Source organism: Pseudopipra pipra, chromosome 6 (assembly GCF_036250125.1).
Source record: "Pseudopipra pipra isolate bDixPip1 chromosome 6, bDixPip1.hap1, whole genome shotgun sequence".
NCBI lineage: Eukaryota > Metazoa > Chordata > Aves > Passeriformes > Pipridae > Pseudopipra > Pseudopipra pipra.
Window position 1 is genome coordinate 28,304,994 of NC_087554.1, and position 18,967 is coordinate 28,323,960.

The 18,967-nt window shown below is 40.1% G+C and overlaps 2 protein-coding genes across 11 annotated transcripts in view; one reads left to right on the top strand and one right to left on the bottom strand.

Annotated features, from left to right (window-relative positions):
- MIDEAS (mitotic deacetylase associated SANT domain protein) overlaps positions 1–12,071 on the top strand; it is a 60,010-nt gene extending 47,939 nt beyond the window's left edge. For both annotated transcript variants that reach the window (XM_064658181.1, XM_064658182.1), the window contains exons 8-13: positions 1,126–1,201; positions 2,327–2,415; positions 3,550–3,699; positions 3,902–4,078; positions 4,477–4,676; positions 6,024–12,071. In XM_064658181.1, coding sequence (XP_064514251.1) covers positions 1,126–1,201; positions 2,327–2,415; positions 3,550–3,699; positions 3,902–4,078; positions 4,477–4,676; positions 6,024–6,240 — 909 coding nt within the window. In that variant the 3' untranslated portion in view covers positions 6,241–12,071. The remainder of the gene's footprint in view (positions 1–1,125; positions 1,202–2,326; positions 2,416–3,549; positions 3,700–3,901; positions 4,079–4,476; positions 4,677–6,023) is intronic.
- The window catches only part of LOC135415839 (dynein axonemal light chain 1-like), a 49,376-nt gene that overhangs the window by 4,037 nt on the left and 26,372 nt on the right, over positions 1–18,967 (bottom strand). For 7 of the 9 annotated variants that reach the window (XM_064658215.1, XM_064658218.1, XM_064658219.1 and 4 more), the window contains one exon: positions 13,834–17,918. In XM_064658215.1, the coding sequence (XP_064514285.1) occupies positions 17,839–17,918 (80 nt within the window). In that variant the 3' untranslated portion in view covers positions 13,834–17,838. Of the gene's footprint in view, positions 1–195; positions 425–13,833; positions 17,919–18,967 lie in introns of those variants that run through there. The other 2 variants (XM_064658212.1, XM_064658213.1) reach the window with 2 other exon arrangements.

Consider the following 18,967-nt stretch of genomic DNA (forward strand, 5'->3'; position numbering starts at 1 on the left):
TCTGTCTGATGTACAGTGCCATGTTCACTTACTCTCTTTTATGTTTCCAACTTCATCATGTTTGGCTTTTTAAGAGATGCACTGAGAGTCTACCAGTGCAGGTAGCAGGGTGAGTGAGCCAAGACTGATAAATGAGTCTTAAATGTTGTCTTCCTGGGAAGATAACCATGTTGGAAGGAAAAGTAAGAGGGGCTGAAGCTGAGACAGAGTGCAATGTCTTGCTTCTTTTGGTTTTGGCAGATCCATTTAACTTCTCTGTATCTGTAGAAGGGCTGTGCTGCTACTTTTTTATCAGTATTGTGAGACATGATACACTTCCATTATTGTGCTTTGACACTTCTGGGAGTGGTCAGGAGTATCCCACACTTTTGCCTGACTGCTTGTTTCTTGTCCCCTGGCGCTGAATTTGTGATACTGCATTTACCTGTATGGAGCAGAGAACAAATACGAAGTAGTTTTTGTGTGTGTGTGTGTTGGGTTTCTGCCAGCCCATGTTGTGAGTGCTGTTGCTGCCATTAGGGAGGAGCAGGACTGCCTCTGGCAGCAGGAGCTCGTTGTTCAGGTGGTTTACACTGCCAGTGGAAGCATGACTCTGTTGTCACCTTCCTACTAACTTTGAAAGCACTTTCAGTTAAAATACAAGTGAAAAAGCAGCTTGAGAGGTGGGGGTTTTGTGTATGTGTGCAGAATCTTTCAGTCGTGTGACTGCTATTTTATTTTGAAATATTGCTTAGTTAAGTGAGATCAGATCACAATGACTTGGATGTGTAAGGCAGGCATCATTTAGGGCAGCGTTTTTGGATGTGAGTATGTAATAGAGGCCTTTGGTTAATGAGAGGAAACTGCTGCATGGTCTCTATCTATGGAATTGGCTCTCTTCCAGTACTGTGGTGATTGTATCAATTCACAGATGTGAAGAAGTGATAAGAACATACCACTTGCCTGTGGTACCCAAGACTAAGTGGATAGTCAAGAACGTAATTTTTAAAGTTGTCTCAACTGTTAAACTTTGCTATGGTTCTTTTCAGTTAGCTTGCCACAAAAAGGGGAGGATTAACAATTGCCTGATATTTGTTTTTAATACCCCAAGCATTAAATTCATTATTTTACTTGTATTTATCTTAGGGAGCTCTGACCAAACTGCTGTTGAAGAGGCCAGTGCGACCGCCTACCCACCCTTTGGCAGATTATCACTACACAGGTTTGTTAACCGAATAACTCTGTGCTGCCTGCTTATCATACTGGAATTTTTCTATTATTTTCTGATTTTTTGAGGAACTCTGTAACATTACAATAAGATTAAAAGACCACTCCTCTCCCATAAATCAAATGATGACATGCCAGAAATTTTGCCTGTGCAAATTATGACACTTAGAAGAAACACTGCATCTTTCTGAATATGTGCATGTGTGTGTTGGCATATGTATGTGTTCTGATTTCTTTTATGGGGAAAAGAAAATGCAATCCCTTGCACTAAGCCACAAGAACGCAGAAAGATAGAGAGAAAGGCTGCCATTGCCTTAGAATCACAGCCTGTCTGGCATGAGTTTCCAGGGTAGCATTAAGCAGGGGTTTTATGACAAAGAGCTTTCAAGCTTGGTGAAGAAGCCTAAGCCAGCTCTTGATGCCTGTCAGTGTTTCTGCAAAATTTAAATGTCATAAACTGCCTCTGTAGTCTTGCACCTAATTAGAAAGTAGTCAGCTGTGTGACACTAATTTCAGTGATCAAGAGTAACCTGAGACACCTGAAAGACCTGATGTAAGGTGGTAAAGCATAGAAATTACATTTCTTCATTATTACACACTACTGCAATGGTTGGCAAATATTACTTGATAAATATCTAAAAGGAAGGAAGGAGTTAAAAATGTGTTTATTATTAGAGGCAAGGAATATTTGAGGAATATTTGAGATGTAATAAATCTTCAAGTACAGTGGATTGCTGCTGGAAGAGAAGATCCTGTTCTCCTGCCCCACCATTTCCTGTCTATAAAATCTAGTGACTGGGCCACCACAAAGTATGTCTATTCACATTGCTGTTTGGTTGGGCAACATCTTAGTTCATCTAATTGAGTGGTTTTTCAAGCTGAACTGAGTTAACCTGTGGTGATGAGCATTAGATCTAACACAAAGGAAGTGAGTGACGAGAGGAGAACTGAGGTGGAGCAGTAGGGGAGGGTTTAACAGCAATCTGCAGTTTTGCTGGAGTAGGTGTGAGGAGAGACTGCACCCTTATATGTGTGTATTAGTCTTATTTAAGGCAAACATGAAGAAAAGATCATTTGAAATAGCATGGGCTTCTATTACAACTTTTGTTTTTACCTGCAGGATCAGACAAGTGGAAAGTTGCGGAAAAAAAGTTATTCAACAAAGGCATTGCAATCTACAAGAAAGACTTTTTCTTAGTCCAAAAGCTTGTAAGTAACTTTTTTTTTTAAAATTACAACAATGATACATTCTTACATGTTTGTTAAGCATTTAATATAGGAAATTCAATCTTGATTTTTTCTGAAACCTCAGTTTTAAGCATTAAGTCCTGCACTCAGAAGATTTCAGAGAAATTTTATCATCCAGCACAGCATAAAATCTCACTAGAAAGCCAGAACAGTAGCGTTCCTTTCACTGTTGTTGTTTCCTTAACCTTGGTACTTGCTGCATTACTTCCATTAGTCCATGCTGGAGATAACTCCTCTGCAGGGCATATTTATAGAGCGCTGGTAATGTTTGGCTTAAATGGCTTGCCTGTGAAACTAAATAGAAACACATCCTTGCCACTGATGGAAAGCACTAGGGGATGTGTGAATGATGTATCCTTTAGGACCTCTCTTTCCAGTTTCTTGTGACAATGATTGTAAAAGTGATCACTCCCATATTTTGATGTGGTATGACATGTCAGCAAGGGGGAAATCACTGAAGCAGAGTGCAAAACCGAGAGCCCATACATATTTACTGAATAAATTCCCAAAGGCATTTAAGTTGCAGAAGCTCAGAAGCTAAGAATGTATTCCAAAACTTTCAGAAAAATCACTGATACAGGATATGTAGATGGTTCACGGGTCTGTACTGAAAATTGTCTACCATCATATGCCTATGAAATGCATGTGGCCAAAATGGGAAAGGGCCACAAACCTTCATCTCCATTTTTGGATTGGTATTCTGGTCTGGTCTTCTCTGAAGTGCTACTGGAAAATAAAGCTCCCCCATAAAACTGAAAGGCTGCTTTCAAGGCTGACAGCTCAACTGGAACATTTCAGAGGCCAAGAGGTGCATTAAGCTTACAAAGTTTAAGGTTCTGTCACCTTTACATTGACCAGCTTTTCTTTGGAAAGTTGGTCCTGTACTTCTAAGTGAATAACAATGGCAGTAGGGGATGGGATGTGGGATGAGGCATACAGGTGAGTGTGACACAGAAAAGAAGGCTTTAGCAGCAGCTGTGGTAGAATGGAGATTACTGAGGAAAGAAAATACGAAGTATATTTATTGCACCCTTAGTAATTATAAGCCTTCTTTATAATCATGTGATCCATTGGACTTTGTTTTTTAAACACCAGATAAAAACCAAAACAGTGGCTCAGTGTGTGGAATTCTACTACACATACAAGAAACAGGTGAAAATTGGTCGGAATGGGACCTTAATCTTTGGGGACATTGATGGTGCTAATGAGAGATCTATGAAAGACGAAGCTGAAGTTGACATCAAGGTAATTTCCTAAATTTCTTTCACCTCTTTTGGACTGTGGTTTGAAGTCTTGTGTGTTGTCTCATTTGCTGATCAAATCAAAAGCAGAAACAGTCTGGCTCCTCTACAGGGGGAGTCCAGACTCATAAACTTGTGTCCTGTATCACATAATGACATTTACTTACAGACACCAAAATTAACAGTTCCTTTATCTTCTGATGAAGAGTTCCCATAGGTTTGCACGTGTTCTTCCTCTCAGAAGGGACATCTTCAGTGAGGAACAGGGGCATGTGGAGGAGGAGGAAGAGGAGGAAGAAGAGGAGGCGGAGGAAGGGTTAGAAAACAGAAAGAGGAGTGCAGATGCTCTCAAAGATGAACAGACACTACAAGATGGTGTAATAGTAAGTGCTGCATTGTGCATATCGTGCTTTCTATGCCATCTTCACTCTGCAAGTAGTTTAGAAAATAGCAGGTGGGCAGTTCCAGGTGTAAAAAGTTTCCACCTCCAACTTCTCCCAGAGCAAGAGACTGGACTGAAGTAGCTCAGAGTATTACTATCAGCCAGATTCTGTGCTGTGAGGGGAGAACTGGGATGCATAAGAAAGAAAAATGAAATGTAATTCTTTGTGGTTGGTGCACACATAAGACCATGATGAGAAATGTCCTGAAAGCCTGAAGACTTTCTCATTAAATAAAACCTTGGTCTGGAATAAAGGAAGCACAGGAGCTCAGCCATTGTTTTCCTTCTGATGGTGGGTTTAAGTGTCAATTTGCTTTAACTCTTCTCCTCTCTCCAAAGGCAAGTGATGGCAATACAAGGAATCAAGAGGCAACTGTCACAGGCAGAATTGGAAGGAGGCCAAGGGAGACAACCATGAAGCCTCGAAAGCTTATTACTGCTCCAGTGCAGAGGAAGAAGCGGAAACAGAAGATAAAATCAGATGCTACCAGTAAAACTCAAAACACAGAAAACACATTTCCATGTAAAAAATGTGGCAGGTAAGAGCAACTCTGCTTCCAGCAATAGGCACAGAATCACTGTAGGGCATCTCCTGTGGAAGCTTTTTCTCAAATGAGCTTTTCATCTTTCTGTTTAGGCCAGAGATATTGCAATAATTTTAATGACTTATTGCCCCACTAATACTTGCAAACTACAGACTGTTTTTCCTCAAATAGAATAAGACGCCACCTGCATTTCAACTGTGTGCACTGTTTGGTGTTAAGCTGTACTTTCAAGCAGCTGCTGTATTGCCCCACTGTAACATTGCAATTTTTGTAATGAGTAGTTTCTATGTATTTGTTGGATCACATATTAAAACCATGGTGTAGACTTAATAACAGCGGTGTAGAAGCGTAAGACACTACCATTGTTATAGCAGCAGGGATTAGGCCAGTAGGTACATAGTTCATCTAGTTAAATTTGCACTCATCTTTGGTGGATGTAAAATATGTTTGTCTTTCCTTACACAGTTCTAGCAGTTTTTGTAGGTTTGTTGCCAACAGAATCATAACTGTAATTCAGTTTTCTACATAAATTGCTCATTTTTAAAACAAGAGAGTCTTGTAATACCAGTGGTTATCCCTTTATTTAAAAAAGACACCAAGCTAGAGGATGGCAAGAAAATGCAATCTGTCCAGTTACCTCACCAGGGCTGTGACAGATTCCTGCTGTGGGTGGGACTTTCCTGAAGGCATCCTGTCTCTGTGCCCTCAGGGCATTGGAAAAGGCAGTGCTGTAAGAGGTCAGGCAGTTAGGATTTGGTCTTGGCCTCTGACAAAGGACAATCAGGAAAGGATTCTTAATGGTGTCTAATCTTTTCTTGTGGCATTTGATGCAAAATCCAAATAGTTAATGGCAAAAGATGGAGGAACAGATCACAGAAGTGCAAAGTCAGAAGGAAAAAGCTCAAGTATTTCTAGCTGTGTGCACAAGGCTCAGGAGGGCACAAGGCTCAGGAGGGGCACTGGGCCATCGTTTGCCTCCGTGTTTGTATTTTTCCAGCACAGGGGAATGCCTGAAAACCAGGGTCCTGTTGTGTTAAGCAGCATGTGCATAATTCTGATACCAGCACTGCACCTCTGAATTTAGAGCTGAATGCAAAATAAGAGGAAATAGCCATATTAAGAAATGAAGCAAGTGGTTTGAGGGTGCTGAGGATCTCCTGCTGGCATTCCTCCTCGTGCTGGCATGCCAAGTCAGCAGTGGTGTTTGCTGTGGATGCTCTATTGCAATGGCAGCATGAGCTCCGGTGCTGAAGCTCACAAACTTGAGGCTGGAGCAGCAGAAGCTCTTTTGGAGAAGTCATAGGAGAGACCACTGCTAATGTACACATGTGCCTTCCTCAGGGTGTTCTACAAGGTGAAGAGCCGCAGTGCTCACATGAAAAGCCACGCGGAGCAGGAAAAGAAGGCGGCTGCACTGAGGCAGCAAGAGAAGGAGGCGGCGGCAGCGGCGGCGGCAGCAGCAGCCCGGAGCCAGGCCCGGCAGGAAGAGAGCAGCGAGAGTGGGAGCAGCAGCAGTGGGAGCAGCAGTGCGAGCTCGGATGAAGATGGAGAAATATAGCAGCTGACCAGAAGTGGAGGGAGTAGTAAGGCTGGACCCAACCTCCCTCTTGGTGGTCTCACTTCTTTTGCTTGCACTTTCTTACCTGAACCATCAGGTCTCGGTTTCAGTGCTGCCATTTCCTCATGCCACATGTTCCACTTCACCTTGCCAGTACTGACCAAGCCAGAATGGTGGATAACTTGGATTTTTTTTTTCTTAAGACTAATAAGATTTCTGTTCTATTTATAATGATACCCAAGGTACATAACAGGACTATGTCACCTGCAGTGGAAGTGAGTTCTCTCAGGTCAGTCAGACCTTTCTTTTTGTTCTTGTCAGGAATCATGGTAACAGGACTCTTGAATATAAAGTTTTCCAGACCAGAGCAAGAAAATGAAACTCTACACTGAGCTAAGTGTATCCAGTTACTGTGACACTGGTGACTTCTAGATGTTTCCTTTCTCAGCAAGTTCTCCTTCCTGTTATGCTTTCCTGTCTTTCTTTCTGAGCAATTATTCAGGCAGACAACAAATTTTATGGAAAGATAGTGTGCACTTTTGACCTCTGTTTCGCAAAAATGAAAAGTGGGATGAGCAAGACACTCTTCTTCCTTTTGAGAGGAAGTTTTATTTTTCAAACAGAAGCCTGAGGTAATTTCTTTTATGGCATTAAGAATGCAGCAGTGGATATAAAAATACCCTGTGGGATTAGAGTAGCCACAGGCCTTGCGGGTTGTCTCATCTTGGAAAACAAAATAGTATGCCTTTGATTAACCTTAAGGAAAGTAGTCTGGGCTTCACAAGTGCAATTTGAAATGAAAACTGCTGGGTTTGACTTTGCATAAATGGGAGCAAGTTTGTTTAGTGAAAATGAACCCAAATGTTGTGCACTGGATTGTGTGCACCTCAGAGATGGGAGGAATGGACTCTCATCTCCAGCAGTGGTGCATCTGTGAATGTTTTTTAACTCTCAATATCCATTTCTGTCTTGTGGCATCCCTCATTTACTCCTTGAAATTGCCATCATCAAGAGCTTTTATGATGGGGTCCTAGTTTCCCAAATACTTCCTGTCAGGAAGAAACTCCTGCAGGAGAAACTTGTCACCTATTTACACACCAGTGGCTGTGCAGCACTGCCTGCTGGGTTGTCCTGCTGAAAGGCTGACTCTTCCTTCAGAACTGACACAAGCTACTAGCCAAAAAGTCTATCCACCAAAAGCTCTTGGTGAAAGAGAGTTAAGAAGAAGTAAAGTGGTCCAGGTGACAGATGTTAAATTTGCACAGGATTGTTCTGTACATCTTGTAGCCCACATTTATCATTACTTTGTAAGGATGCAGAGAATCGGATCACTTCCTTGTGCTTCATGACTGGTTGGTCCCAGCCCGTACCGTGGCTGCCCAGCTCCCTCCCTCCAGCCAGTCCTTGGAGCAGCACTGATCCCCAGCTTCCTGGGTGCTGGCACTGTGTCATACCGGCAGTACTGAAGGAGCAATCGCTCCTGCATTCCTGAGCAGGGATCCAAGAGACACTGTTGGATGTGAACTACAGACTGTGCCTGACTGGTATATTTTTTTTAAAAAATCTTGACCCTTCAAGCTGCTAGATAAATTCCTGGTTATCTATGGAAAGTGGCTTTAACTCCAGCATGCCATCTGGCAGTCTTCCTGCCCTGTGGTTTTATGCAACCATGATGGCTTCACTCATTTGTTTGGGAGGCTCGTGTTGTACCATATTTGCTTTGACATATCTATGCCTTTGCACAGAATCCTTTTTCTTAATACCAGAAACAGTTACTACTCTTACAAAATCAGTAGGAGTATCATGAGGACTGCACTTTTTGCAATGTTGACACTTTTGCCTGTAAGTGTTCAATTTTCTGCCAAGATTGTATTTTTCATTCCTGTCAAAATTGGGTTTCCTTTCAGCGTTTGGATGACTGTTTCATGCATGGGTCTTGTTGACTAACTAGGCTGTGGAAGCAGATGGCACTTCATGAACTGTTAAAATCATTCAAAAACTGCAAAGAACTAAAAGCTGCTAATCTTTAAAAAGAAGCTTAAGCAAATCAGTTTTCTTATTAAGAGTTTCAGTGTTGATTGTTCTGTCTTTTTCTTTTATAAATTGGAGAAAATGCTTTTCCGCCTTTATCCTAGGGCCCTTGGGGAGAACAGAAGATTTAGCACACTGTGCCAGGATGGAGAGTAGATGAAGCAGCTGGACCTCATGGTCCACTTATAGTTCTGGAATTAATTCCAGTAAAAAAAAAAATGATGCAAATAAACACATGTTTCTGGGAAGTTGCCGGATCCTGAGAACTGCAGGGCAACAGGTCAGAAACAAGCAGGGCTTGTGTGTGTATCTAAATAGGATTTAAAGTAATGTAGATATTCTACTCTATAGATGTAGAACCTGATCCTGTTGTAAGGGATGTATTTGTCTGGAATACCTGTGCTGCAGCAGGTCTAGAAACACATAATAAAGAAATGGAGGCGGAACTCGCACACATTGAGAAACACGGCAAAAAAATGAATATTTTTTTTTAGATTGAGGAGGAGATCTGATTAAACTTGAGAACTAAAATAAAGTTAATCAAAGTGTCTTAGAAAAATGCTTTTACTGTCCTTGCTAAAGCAGTACAAAATCAATCAATGTAATCTCTTAGGGAAAAGCAGAAGCTGTTCATATTGGGACAAACCAAAGTTCTGTCTAGCTTCAGGTCTTGTTTCTAACAGTGATAAGGAGCAGATGCTTAGGAAAAAGTGAGGGACGGGATGAAGTAGGTATAGTTCCAGCTAGAAAATAGGTTGCTAAGCTAGAAGAACTTATGTCTGTTCTCCTGTAAGGTAAATCTGCAAAGAGTTTTGTGCTGAAATGTACTCATCTCCTTATGGGCAGAAAATCAGGGTATTTCCCTGCCTTTTACCTTCCCTGTACATCACATGCATTTACTAATTTATTTTTTTTAGTGTCTGGAAGTCTGCCTGGGTGATAATGAGCAAACATTTAGTCATGGCCCTTAGGAGTTTCCAAGCTTGAAGTAGTTTTAGCTAAGGCACAACAAATTATGGTGAAAAACAACTGATCAGATAAAATGATCAGTTGAATCCTTTGAAGAACAAAGATTTAGGGAGCAAATCATGGGATTGCATTAAGTACCAATTGTTTCAAATACAGTGATGCATGAATGCAAGCATTGTTATAGTCTTCCGAAGACCAGATCTTTCACTGATTTTTCCCTATTTTAGGAAACTGATATAATTTTTTCCTCTGATCAGGGACAAAGCATTGAGGTGCTGATAAGGATAAATTGGAGATTTTCTTTACTTGCACAAAAGTGTTGTGTATATTACACACTGATTCCAGTACTGGTTGTTCCTCTCCCACCCTGCTGCAGTATAAGAGAACAGGAAAAGTGGACACAGTGAGGTCTGTCACTGGGAGAAAATCAGAAAAGGGCTTTTTCTGAGGATAACCTCTTTAACAGCTGTGGGTTAGCATGGCTGACCACAATCAGATAAATGTTCCAAGTAAGTGGCATCAAGTTGGAATGTTTCTGAGCATATTTACAAATTGCTAGTAGCCACCAGAAGACCTCTTTTCTGTCATGGTAATAAGGAAAACTATTTCTCCAAGTATCATCTTAAAAAACAAACAAGCAAAACCAAACCTGCTGCCCCCCCTGCTTACAGTAGGAGTTTGGAATTGATCCTACATTTGAATTAGATGGTGCCTACTAGCAAAACTTGGCAGAGAATTGTTTAAAAAAAAACCCAAAAACAAAACCCAAAAACCAATCCCAATTTCTGTGGACAAAGCATTTGAACTGAATTTGTCTAATCTGGAGTGAGTCATGTTCCTGCTGTTAGTGGGGAGAAAATAACTTGAGTGGCTCTTTACTGCAGTACAGGCTGTGTTGTTCAGTTAGGATTTTAAAAAAACCACCCAAAACAAAAAAAATTCTTGTCTATGTTCTGTTGATATATCTGTTTTAAAACTCCATGGTCATTATTTTCCATCATTTAAAGGCCTACTGATTGATCCCCATTTAGTGTAAGGGTTTGCTGCTAATTTAGAAAACAGGCAGTAAAAGCTCAGTCATTAAGTTTGAAGAAGGCGTCTCTTTGCTTTAGCTCTTTCTGTGGGAATAAATACAAGATTTATAGACTGCAATTCTGTGTGCTAATAGATTTGCCTTTTACAGTGCAAGATCAGGCTTCAGGTGGCTGTATTTCAAAACTGTTACCTGAGTCCTGATACCAGCATTGGGCATCACGGAGATGCAGCGACAGGTCACGTTTTGCCCTGATCACGTACTTCTGCCTGTGCTTCTTTCTGCCTGTTACAAATAAATTCAATCTGTCAGGTTTGTGATCTGCATGGGATAGCATCTGATTTTTTTAAGACTGTGTGTATGTAACTACTAGAATGTAACTACTAGATAGATGCATGCACATGTGATGCATATCTGATATAGCTGCAGGTGTTTTGCAGTCTTGCTGCAAGAACCACTCTGCATTTTAATTTATTTTATGTTTGTTCATTTACTGATACAGCTAATGGTATCTGCGAGAACTTGGCTCTGTAAGTTGAAGGCCTACAGAATTTCACTCAGCTGTGCAGGACTGTGGCATTTTGCTGGCTAGGAACAGGTAGGAATGGAGCTGCTTAAAGGCAGGGTGGAGATAGAAATTCAAAAGCTTAAAGGTAACTCATCTGTTAAATCCCATTGTAGACAATGTCCAAATTAGCTAAAAATACTCTCTGGTTTGTCAGACTGAGGTTTTGGTTATTTTTATCATTGCAATAAGCTTAGATTAAAATCAGCATTTTAAAAAAAGTGTTTCCTAAACCACTCTCAGCAGTTACACACTTCTTAATTCTCTTTCAGGCAGTGGACTAGAAAGTTTCTATAGATACATATCTTTATTTTAAAGAAATGGGAGTAGAGAGGACTATTGGCCCTAGGAGTCTTCTCTGCTTTCATACAATGGCACTTTCAGTCCAATGCTTACCTCTGCCAGAAACCTTATTCTAATCCACATTTTCCCACACAAACTTTCTCCCTGCTTTATCTTCTGATCTATGTCTGGAAGTTCATAAAGCTTTAAAGAGACAGAGAAGCAGAGTCTACAAATCATGTTTGATTTCTGTGGGGGTGAGTTTCTATATAAATTTGTCACTTGGGTTCAGCTGCTTTACTCGCCCTCCTTCTCTCCTGTGTCATATGTTAGGAAGACACAAACTTTGAATTCCCAGCTGTCTAAGGATCTTTCTTTCCAAGACTAAGATTCCACTGACAGCTGAGCCTGAGAAAAACCCCTTAACTTCTCCAGATTAGATGACAACATATATTTTTATAGAAATGTAATTGTGTATTTTAAAAAAGTTTCCTGCAGCTTTACCACATGTATTTTTCCCCTTGTAGTTCAGATTTGATATGAACTTTTTTTGTGTTCATTCTTTTTATGTTCTGTTTTTAAATTTGTAGTCAAAGCTTTGGTGTACTGTACAGGAGCAGTCTGCCTTTGTAATTACTGTATAAATGCTTTATAATAAAGTATATTACTTTTATTTTAACAAGTGAGCAGACACTTCCTTTTGTGTGTCTGCTGCCTAGGGCACCTTTTAAAAGACTGTTATGTGTTTAAAATGTACATATATAAATATATTTACCTGTTGCTGTACAGTTGTGATAGACTGGACTGAATTTATTTTTTGTGTGCTTTTTTATAAAATATTAATACACTAAAGGAAATCTTGCTGATGTGATTGTAATGTACTATGTAACTTATTTACTTAATATCCTCTATATATCTAAAATACCTTTTATTAAAAGAGGTTTAAAAATCGTTTCATAGCTGAGTTTTTTGATGGTATGAGGGAGTGTCTGGGGGGCTCAGGCTGGCTGTGGTGCAGAGGAAGCTGTCAGGAGTCCTTCTAGCCAGGCTGCTCTCTCATCATACTCGCCTGTGTTTTTCATAGCAACCCTCGAGGCTGTTTCTCAGTGTAAACCTCTCCCCCAAGACACCTGCCTGCAATGTGTTTTATGTCTTATATCCAAGAAAATAACTGGCAGATGCGGCTCCATTGCTTTACAGAAGTGTTGATGGGGTGTGTGTTCCACTTGAAGCTGAGCACCCTCACAGAAAGCCAGAAACAACCTTGGTAGTGTGCTGGAGATTCGTGGGGAATAGTTCTGGGTCCACTGTGCTGTAAGTAAGGCCAGTGAGGTTCTGACACTACCTGAAACAACTACAAAGACAGTGGGCAGAGCAAAGGCATCATGGAGTAACTTAGTACCTGAGGGGCCTGCATCACATTCCTGCGTGGCTTCAGTTGTAAATCACATTGCACCACATTTTTCAATGGTAGAGTTTAAAAAAACTTGTCTGTTACCTGAATCTAAGGGGGTTTTTAAACCTAATTTGTTACACAGCACTTATTTTTGTTCCCTCTGGCAGTAGCTGGATCTCTTGCTGTGATTTTAAATATCCATATGTGTCCATCCATCCTCAAAACACCTTCCTTCTGCTTTGGTACTTAATTGTTTTTAGTTAACTAAGTTACATAGCTGTTTCTCACACCTATGGGCATGACATCTTAAAAAGCTGCAAATGTTTTGCTGCACAAAGCAGATGGCAGGAACACGTACCAGTGCCTGACCGGCCTCCTGTGAGATTGCAGTGAGAATCTAAGGCAGCATACCTGCTTTATTTTTAGCTGCTATTTTCAGTTTATTTAATTTATGCTGATGGTTTCATTTCAATGTTCTTAGCAAAGCTGGCAGGAGAAAGACTCAGCCCAAGACAGGAAAATGCTCATTTTTTTCAGCTCAGTGTAAAAGTCCTTGCTTTAGCTTAGTCCTGTCCCTGTGGCTGTTGATCAGCAATAGCATTTGGAGAATTAAGTGGTATTTTGCTTGGTGTGCAGAAGAGACAGGGAACACCAAGGCCTTCACTTGAGATAACAGATCAGGACTTTAAGGCTTTAAATAAATGTGTTTGCCTTCCCATCAAAGCCAGCTGGCAAAAGTGCTAAAGTTTAGTATGTACTAAAACTGTGAAGCCATGCAGACAAACCTTGGACTATCAAAAAAGTCACAAGTTTTTGACATTTTGGTTTCCCTCTTTTTTTAACTGGTGGATCTAAGCCCAAGCTTCTGGAAGTTATTTCAGTTACTGAAAGAGACCTTATAAAACATTTTAGTGATTAGTAAGCTTTGAATTAGTGCTATTGTGAGGAATTCTGCAGCAGCTCCCTATGTTTTTTGAATAGCGTTACAACCATCACTGTAGGATGCTGCTCTTGTCATTACTGAGATGGGCTGTGGCGTACAAAGTGTTTTCTTTATGTCACAGTTTTGAAATTACATTTCAGTGACACAGTCTACTGAAGGCTAAAGTTTCTATTAGAGAAGCCTTCCCTTATCTGGGTTTAATGGAACTGATAGTATATTGCTGTTAACAGAATTTAAATTCAAAGTGAATTAGTAATTTTGTACTGAAGAAAGAATAGCCATTTCTTTAACTTATTTGGATTTTTTTTCCTATATAGCAATAGTAGACCTAAGGACCTCTTAGGACCTAAGAACAAATTCTGACAAGCAGTGTCTTAAAAGATTGAAAAATATTTATGTATCAGATGACAACGATCACAATATATCAGCATTTTTAAAGTCTTAAGTTATTTTCTGTTCTAAAATAGAGAGGCAATAAGGAACAGCATTTACATGCTATCATACTATTAATACATTGCTCCCTGAGCAGCTAGGAAAGTTTAATGAGAACAAAATCGAATTTCTGAACAGTCTTCACAAGCTGAATTATTTCATTACACAACAACCAAAGACGTTTGTATAAAATAAGGTTATATTATTTTTAAACCGAGTTTCACAGAATAACATTTATAAACATAGGCCTAAATAATTTAAACACAGCAAATTTAACAGCTTTTCATGCTACAAAATTATGTATACAAAAGATAGCCAAAGGGGATGTTAAAAGTGCTCTCTTGCTTGAAGATTTTTCTAGATGAGCCTACTTCTAATGTAACCTGAGTCATCTGCTGGTTCTCAGGTCTCTTCTCTTATTTTTCCAGCAGTTCTCAAAAATCACTGCATATATCAGCTCTTTTGAAGACAGGGCACCGTGCCAACAAGCAAGCAAAAAACTTAGCTGTTTCCTACTACTAATTTAATTTTAGGATATTTCTCTAAGGAATAAAGTGGATGCTACTCCTCCGTAAATTCACAGGGAAAAGCAGAATTCCACATGGCTTGCATGTTTTACATGGGTACTCTTTTCATCCATGAATAATAATGTGCTTACTACTTCCTTGGATGTGGTGTGCTAGGGAAGAGCAAAGTGTACCAGTGAAAGCCAGGCCTTCCCGCATCTCCCTCGGCCGGCCCTCCAGGCGCACAGGCCGAGTGTCGCTGCCAGCTTATACGTGACATTGTGTAGCACCAGCAATATGCAAACCATCTATTCTAATTCTACCACCTCTGTATGTCTTCCACCACATCCAGTGCATAATTTTAAAGTGCAAATTTAAAAAACTGAGGAAAACTCATTTTGGAGGAGAAAAAGTTGGGGGGGGTTGGTCTTGAAAATAATCATGACTCACTAGGAAAAGCAAGGTTAAGCTAAAGCTCTCACCCAGCTTCAAGATGAAGCATCTCCAGACAAACACGAGCCACAGTTTATTCTTTTCTTACTGTGTTGTCTCCTTGAGACTGATACATAGTTTTTATGAGAAAGGTTTTAAATTATATGCTAATATATGAAGGATGAAAGGTGAGGGAAATCTTGTATCTCATGCTGCTGTTATAATTGTGTTGAGACTGGATGCTCCATTCCTTCAATAATTTTTTTTCTTTTTTGGTGATGCTTACAGTGCAGCCCCCCAAAAAAGAGCTTTAGAATTTGTGCTGTTAAATGTGTGGAAGGAGCCAGTGACAGTGGGCCACACAGTATATCCAGCTCCACCACCATCTACAACAGTTCTTGAACTGATTCCCATAGGTGTAGCCTCTAGGGGTCACTTAAAAGAGCCAGGAACTGCTCTTATCCCTCAAGGCTTGTCAATGGAGCTGTATTTCATTTCAATTGTCACCATGTAGTCAGAACACTTAAGTTTCTATTTTGCTCTCAGAATGTCCAAAACCAGCCAAAGTGTAGAGTATTTGCTCTATCTAACATGACCTTCAGAAATGTACAGACTTAGACCATATTTAGATATTAAAAGAATAATCAGCAGGATTTCTTGTCATTGGCCTGTGTTTGTCACTCCCTTTCTCTCGTGTCACATCTCATGAGGAGCTAACCCAGCCATACACACCACACTTGCAGATGTTGTTCTAGGAGGCTCCAGGTACAGAGGTTCAACCACTTTTCTTTGTGGCCAAGCGCTAGGACAAGAGCACCACACGGTCTATTCTGAAAATATCTCCAAACACAGAGATGAATTTGACATTTCTGTTTGTTGGAAGCATTCAGAAGGCAAGTTTTGTGTCACTCAAGCTCTGGCTCATGGTACCCACACTTTCCCTCACTTCAATTGCAGTTGTCAAGGGCACAGCCCCCCCCCCCCAGCAAACGGGGTCAGTAGGGCTCACATGTGCCATAGGCTCTGTACTGCCAAAGCACATCCACTTTGCCAAGAGTGGTTGGCTCCAAGTGAACTGAAAGGCTTAGCTTCAGAAGACACCCGTATGAAATGGCTGTTGGCTATAGGCACTCTCTCCCATGGTGCTTCTTGGTCAGTGGTGCCTTTACTAATGATAAAGCGAGGAGAATACTTCTAAAAGAAATAACATACCAATATGAAGTTGTCTGTAAGCTAAATCCAGTGAACTAGTTAACTACAAAACTAGTTTCTGGTCAAGAGAACAGCTACCTGGAAATAGTTTGTGCTGAGTGAAGAATGTCCACAGTTTTTGCTACTGTGCTCTTGACCTTCTTTTTAGTAACAGATCTAAATCAAACTTGAACCTCATCAGCAATTGCCAATTTAAACTGGAATGCTTTAGAATTCCTCTAACAATCACAGATTAAGTAGCAATATATTGAAAACAAACTGTGATTGTCTTGTAATCATCTACTTCCCAGTGCACTTAGAAATTGATTAGAGAGATAATATCTTCTACTACAATTATACCTGGAGCTTGAGATCAGTACCACTGTTGCTTGGGGCAATTCTACCTTTTTTTTTCCTGACCATGACTTCCAAGATTTCTACTCCTGCCACACCTTCACAAACAAAATAATTAAGAGTGGTGTTCTGCCTCCACCCCTTCTATGTCTGGGCTGGAACCAGCAGGTACACTTGTCATCACTTGAGTTTAAACAAAGATGGTACCACAAATTAGAAGAAAAGCTTGGTCAAAAACCAAAAAGGAGCTGCAGAAAAATCTACTCAGGTGACTCAATCTGTTCTTCCAAGAGAAGAATTTAAACCGCACTACTGGCATCCCACAGTGCAATTGGGCCTGTCTTCACCATTGTTTAATACTTTTCACTAGAAATAGTCATATAAGAACTAGTTACCCTGCAATATAGCATATTTAGTACATCTTCAATACTTTTTTCCCCAATGTCCACTTTCCATCTCATCTCACCTTCCCCACTGACTACGTACACTTTTTCTCACTGCTTACACCTGTGCTTTTTCTTACACCTGTACTTTCATAAAAAATGAGTATCCCCAAAGCCAAACTTTTCTGTCCTCAAGCCCAGGTCTTCTGTTCACTGTTTGTTTCTCTATTAGTATCAGCCTACTTAGTTATAGGAAGATTCCAGAGCTGAGAAGGATTATGTCCACCAGTGACCCAATCCAAACCCAGGAACCAGCTGCAGGCTAATAGGCCACATATTCCAATCCAAAGTAATTTTTTAGTTAGAGATGAAAAAAAAAGCTAGCAGATATTTTAGCCTCACTGAAACCATGCAAAGAATTCCCATTGCCTCTTAATAAATAAATATATATAAGTTATACACGGCCTCCTAAGCAATGCAGTTGAGTTCCAATGTCAGAAGCCCATTTCAAAACTTAAGGCCAGGAACAAATGATCATCAGACCACTACCTTTTTTGTGCGTGTATCCACAACTACTGGGCCTGTTTGGCATAACAGTTCAGGGAATAAAAAGGCAAACTTGCATATTAAAAATATTGAGGGAGTCCCACGACAAAATTAAACAGAACAAAGCTTGTAAGGTTCTCTAAACCACAACACTGTTCTTTTGGCCTCAGTGTTTCCAATTAAATGTTGGCCAGCTGCACCTAACAAGCTAAAATGGTTCTCTTAAAACCCAAGAGTGAACAAGCATCACTAATCAGGAATTAAAAATAGCTATATGTTAGTTTAGGTAGAGATCTCTTGCTAGCCAAAGAGCAGATAAACTCAGCTCCACTAGTCTCTACAGAAAGTGTCATAAGCTTGACACAATCAGTGTGACCAATTTTTGGTAACTAACTCTTTGGATGAGAGACTGTGGAGATAAGCCGGTCTTTTAAAAATGGCCCAAAGATTTTCTTCAAATATTTTATATAAAAGTTCTATGTGCCAAGCTATCTGGAGTCACTTAAATAATTAAATACCCAACAAGAAAGTGTCATCAGTTTGCTCCTTCTCCTCCTTCTCCTCCTTCTGCTCCTTCTGCTCCTTCTTCTTCTTCTTCTTTAACAACTAGGGTACCTAAGAGAAAGAAAAAAAAAATAGAAAAAAATCTGTAAAGATTTATGAACAGATTATTCAGAGAAAGACATAGTTAATGCTGATCTACCTGAAAGCTGTTGGAAAGAGTCAAGAGTTGTATTTCCTGCCTGTTTCTAACTGACATGAACTTCTGCATACTTGAACCGGTCTTAAATAGAAAAGCTTTCAAGCGATGAGCTCTTCTGTTGGATATTTTTTCAGCTTCTTGGGTAACAGGGAATAAAAAGGTACTAAAGCAGGATCTGCAAAGATCAACCTCAAGTGGTCTTTGGGAGATGCACTACATTAGTTCAACTGCTAACAACCAACATCACCCTTCTCTTGGGGTGATGTACAGCACCCTTCTCATGGGGCCCCTACTTTGTGCTGCTATTTCCACGACATGACCAAGTTTTAGTATGGCTAGTAAGTCTAACCTTATACTACCAAGGTTACCTTTTGCCTGTAAAAATATGTGCCCTGTTTCATTTTCTGTTTCACTCTCAAAATGTTTCCTTCTACAACAACAAATGGACTACTCCAGGCCACCCTTCCTAGCAGTGCAGTTCTCTCATCAGGCTTCCACTTCCTCTTTTTACTGCAGTTGATCTAGTTTTAGATAGAATCTGCTAATAGATTTCCCATCTATTCTCCCTGTAATTAAGCTGTCTCCTCTTGTCAACATCCCTACACTCTTCCTTTCCCTACTGCTATTCTCTTTGTTAGTGTTACCAGTCCCGCTCTCCTCTTCACTGCTTTAGTAAATGGGATAACAGTGAACAGCTAACATCTTCATTAACAGAAATTAACATATTAAAAAATATATTTTAAAATTATCTAATTTTTAGTTACTAACCAGGACATGGTTTAGTATCTTTTCATATCAGAGTGTCTTGAATAGGAGAGGACAGCTCACAAATTACAGAATCATAGAATATGCTGAGTTAGAAGGGACCCACAAAGATCATTGAGTCCAACTCCTGGTCCTGCACAGGATTATCCCCAGAAATCACACCATGTGCCTGATAGTATTGTCCAAAATGTTTCTT